We start from the raw sequence: 5,000 nt of genomic DNA on the forward strand, positions 1-5,000 counted from the left end.
CCGCCCATCACATCCAGCAGGGGAGGCCCGCCGCCCGCGCCCACCACCACCGCAGTGTCCGCTTCCGCCGCCGCAGCCGCAGCCTCCACCACGAACGCCTTGCCGTCGCACGGGTTCGCCGTGAACTCCGGCGGCCGCGGCGGCGCCCGCAGCGCCTCCTTCTCGTACTGCGGCGCGGAGGGCAAGGGGCGCGGCATGGGCGGCAGCTACCCGGGCGCGTACCGAGGGGCGTGGGTGGACCAGTACCGGGGCATGGGGCGCGCCACGCCGCCCCAGTTCATGGCCAACGCCAACAGCCGCGCCTCCGGCACCCACGCCTACGACTACACGTGCGCGCAGCAGCACCAGCAGCAACAGCAGCAGCAGCAGCGCGGCCAGCACATGTACAACGGCGGCTACGGGATGGACGGCTACTCCTACAACCGCCACTACTACAACAACAACATGATGTGCGGCGACGGCTACTCCAGCTACAACTACATGTACGGCGGCGGCGGCGGCGGCATGTACGCGTGCCAGGGCGACGCCTCCGGCCACCAGTACTACGACTCGTACGGCATGGCGGGCGCCACCGGCTACGAGCACGCAGACAAGGGCTCCGGCATGGCCTCGATGACGGCCAACAATCCTGCCAACATGGCCAACATGGCCAGCATGAACAACATGTCTCAGGGCGGCGGCGGCGGCTACTACGGCGGCGGCGGGGCCAACGGCGCGAGCGCGGACGGCGTGGCCTACCAGGAGCAGCAGTACGCCAACCACCAGCAGACCCACGACCACGACCTCAACTTCACCTTCAACTTCTTCGAGCAGGGCGGCGGCGGCGGCGGCGGCGGCGGCGGGGCCAACGGTGCCGGCGGCGGCGCGGGGGGCGGCACCGGCGGCAGCACGGCGCCCAGCGAGAACAGCAACTCCTCCGACTTCAACTTCCTCTCCAACCTGGCCAACGACTTCGCGCCCGAGTACTACCAGCTGAGCTGAGCTCGCGCGGCGTCTGGCAGCGGCGTGTGCGATGCGAAGGACCTCATGTGATGCGCGAAAGAGACTTAAACAGGATAAGAAATAGATGATTTTTATAGACCATTTATTATTTGTGATTCTTCTACATTGACAGTTAGCAAAAAAGATGTACGTGTGAGCGAGCGACGGGCGTCCAGGGCGCGAGCGAGCCCGCCGAGGGGCCTGGCCGCGCCCGAGCCGCCCCAGGGCCCCCCCCCCCCTCCGGCCGAGGCGCCGCGGGGGCCTGCAGGGCGCCGCCGCCCGGGAACTGGTCCTGCTTCGTGTTAACGGTGATGAGTGTGTGTAGTGTGTGAATTGTGTAGGGTACGAATAACACCCTCGTGTCAAGTGGCACTTAGTGTCACCCGGACTGCGCCGCACGGATGGGTGCCGCCTGTGGCAGGGCACCACTTGGCCGGAAGTGCCACAATCGTGTCCTTTTGTGCATGGCACCATTATGTCCCTTGTTGATGTACGAATATCACTGACCCCAGAATGTGTTCCAGTGCATGGCACTCGTGTGTGTCACGTGTCTTGTGTGAGTGCCACACTGTATCCTGCAGCCGCTTGGTGACCGAATCAGTGCCAAGGGAGCCATGCGCCGCGCGGAGCGAGTGTCACGTAGCGGTGTGGTGCCAGTCATTCCAACGCCCCGTAGATGTCCCCCCCCCCCTCCCCGTGCGCGGTAGCCGTAGTCGCCCGTAATTCCTCTCTCCCGTAGGGTTAAGCTTCGGCGGCCTCGCCCTGGGGCCGCCGGTGATATGGGGTCATCATTCTGTTGTCGGATTTTCAGCAATAATTTATACAACTTTTTATTTTTTCTCATTATTTTTCCAAATGCTGGAGCCCGCGAGGCTCGGGGACTGAAATCACGATATCTTCCTTAGGTTACTTGGCGAGAGTGCAGAGAGCGCCGCGTTCGATAAGATGCGGGATGAAAAAAACATTTAAAAAAACACAAAAAAACAAACAAACAAAAGAAAACAAAAAAAGAGAGAAGAAAAAACAGACAAAAAAAAATAACGGTCCATCACGGGAGCCAATGTCAAACGAGTATAAGAATCACGTGACCGAAGACCCTCTCGCTGCCCTCTGATTGGTGGAAACGCTCGCTCGAATTTCTGGACCGACTGTGCTTTCGAAAAATGGCCTCACGATATATATAGATCTTGACTGAGGACTGCAGGTTGGGAGAAGTATCTCTGTTTACATTCCCTTGGTTGTTTATCAGCGTATTTTGATTGCAATACGCTGCTACTAAAACAATATCGATGGTAAATACGTTTCCAATATGAGAGATTGATTTCTGATTGTACTGGCAACAGAGTCTGGGGTTTATTTACATCTCCTCCTGTTTCTTTCTTTTGTTTGTTTATATCCCTCCTTCTCTTCTGTTCTTCATAGTTTTTTATCTCCTCTTTTTCGTATTTTACTTCTTTTTCTTCTATTTATATTGATTCTACTGTGCTTTCGCCTTAAACGTTTTCCATCCTCCTTCTCCTTTTCCCCCGTCACCTCCTTTTCCTTTTCTCCTCTTCCTTTTCCTCCACATCATCATCTTTCTTTTCCTCCTCCTCTTCTTCCTCTTCCTCTTTCTTTTCCTTTTCGTCGTCTTCCTCTTCCTCCTGTTCTACCTCCTCAACCTCCTTCACCTCCCTCTCATCCTCATCCTCCTCTTCCTTTTCCTCGTCCTCCTTTTCCTTTTCCTTCTCCTCTTCTTCCTCTTCCTTCTGTTCTTCCTCCTCCACCTCTTCTTCTTCCTTCTCCTCATCGTTCTCCGTCTCCTCTTCCACCTCCTCCATCTCTACTTTCTTCTGTTACATCTTCTCTTAATTCTCCTTTCTCCCTTTCTCCTGCGCTCTTCCCGCATATCTTCCTCTTCCTACCTCCTACCCTCTCCTTTTTCTTCCTTTCGTTCGTTTCCCCCCTCTTCTCTTTTCTCTCATCATCCTTTTCTAGCTACTTTTCCCTTTTCCATTCCCTTTCTTCCGTTTACTTTTCTCTCTCCTCTCATCTTCCTCCTTTTCTTCTTCTTCCTCTAGCTCTCCTTTTCTTCCTCTCCTGTCATGTCTCTTTCATCTCCTGCCCCTCCAATCCCCTCCTTCCTTTCTTTTACCTTTTCCCCCTCTTCTCCTCTCCTGTCCCTTTCATTCTCTCCCCTCATCTCTCCTCCTTCCCCCCTTTCTGCCCTCTCCCCCCCTTTATTTCTCTTCCCCCCTTCCTCTCCTCACTTACCTCCCCCCTCCCCTCCTTTCCCTTCCCCCCTTCCTCTCTTCACTTCCTTCCTCTCTTCCCTTCCCCTCCTCTTCCTTCCTATCCCCCAACCTTCCCTCCTCTCCCCCCTCTCTCCCAACCTTCCCTCCTCTCCCTCCCTCCCTCTTCCCTTTATCCCCCAACCTTCCCTCCTCTCCCCTCCTCTTCCCTCCTCTCCCTCCCTCCCTCTTCCCTTTATCCCCCATCCTCCTCTCCTCTCCTCTCCTCTTCCCTCCTCTCCCTCCCTCCCTCTTCCCTTTATCCCCCAACCTTCCCTCCTCTCCCCTCCTCTTCCCTCCTCTCCCTCCCTACCTCTTCCCTTTATCCCCCAACCTTCCCTCCTCTCCCCTCCTCTTCCCTCCCTCCCTCTTCCCTTTATACCCCAACCTTCCCTCCTCTCCTCTCCTCTTCCCTCCTCTCCCTCCCTCCCTCTTCCCTTTATCCCCCAACCTTCCCTCCTCTCCCCTCCTCTTCCCTCCTCTCCCTCCCTCCCTCCCGCTGATACCGCTGCCTCTGCCGCTGTCTCCAACCAGAGATCCTTAGACAAAAAGGTGTCTTGTTTTTTCTCTCTTCATTTCAAAGTTGGCGCAGAGGGCAAAAATTTTCGCTTGGAATTCGTTGGTCTTGGGTTCGAGAATTTTGTTATATTGTAGCCTTCTAGATTTATCGCTTTTTGTTATTGTTTTTGTTGTTGTTGTTGTTGTTCTTCTTGTTTCTAGTTCTTTCGTTCTATTTTTTTGTGTTTATATTTTCTTGGTTCTTATTGTTCTTGTTCTTATTTTTATTCTTATTCTTATTCTCCTCCTTCTTATTTTTTTGTTTCTTCTTCTTCTTCTTCTTCTTCCTCTTCTCCTTTAATCTTTATTTATTTCATTTGTCCAGGGGAGAAGCCACTATCTATGTCTTTCAGTTTATCTATATATCTGCTAGTCTGTTTGTCACGGTAATGATGAATAAAGATAAGGAAATGAGACGAAAGTATAAAAGACGAAAAAAATGGAATAAAAATATAGGATTTCAAAATAGCGAAGAGGTAAAGATTAAGTTTATAAAACAGCTGATTCGTTTTAGTGATTTTTATAGACCAAAATATCGATTTCAGAAAAAAAATATGATAAAGTGATAACGATGATATGACTGAAAAAAGATGATATAGTGGAAATGTTTGTAATTACAATTCTTCCTCACTCCCTATGGTGAGTTTGAGGAGAGCGGAAATAGATATAAACAGAAAAAGCAAAGTTTATTTTTCATTATTATTATTATTTTTATTACTATTACACTCATCTCCGTTTGCCCGGTGAGTGTTAATTAATACCAATTAAATATCCTATTGTGAACAGAGACTTCAATCAAATAATCTAACTATACACGAAAAGAGAGGCAAAGCGAGAGGGATGAATGAAAAAGAATAAAGAAAAATGAAGAAAAATCAAAGAAAATACACAAGCTTCCGGTTAATTTTTGGACCGAAGGTAAGGTGGTATGGGGGTGATCGCTCCCCCCCCACCCCCCTCTATCTCTTGGATTTTTTTTCTCTTGTGTGTAAATATTTTGAATAGTAATAATATTGTAATAATGATGACTGATGGGTGAATAAAATAAATGTCCTTGTAAGTAATGTTTTATTGCTTATCCAACAAATCATGGTGAAAGTCAAAAGATAAGTGTGTACGTAAGTGCTAGTTTTACGTACATGAATACCAGCACATACATATGCACACATACTTATTGCTTTTTGACCTTTC

The 5,000-nt window shown here is 50.5% G+C and overlaps 1 protein-coding gene across 2 annotated transcripts in view; it reads left to right on the plus strand.

The window, feature by feature from the left end:
• pb (homeobox proposcipedia) overlaps window positions 1-2,308 on the plus strand; it is a 246,451-nt gene extending 244,143 nt beyond the window's left edge. For both annotated transcript variants that reach the window (XM_070114054.1, XM_070114055.1), the window contains one exon: window positions 1-2,308. This exon is cut by the window's left edge and continues 552 nt beyond it. In XM_070114054.1, the coding sequence (XP_069970155.1) occupies window positions 1-981 (981 nt within the window). In that variant the 3' untranslated portion in view covers window positions 982-2,308.
• The last annotated feature ends 2,692 nt before the right edge of the window (window positions 2,309-5,000 follow it).

Source organism: Penaeus vannamei, chromosome 35 (genome assembly GCF_042767895.1).
Source record: "Penaeus vannamei isolate JL-2024 chromosome 35, ASM4276789v1, whole genome shotgun sequence".
Lineage (NCBI taxonomy): Eukaryota > Metazoa > Arthropoda > Malacostraca > Decapoda > Penaeidae > Penaeus > Penaeus vannamei.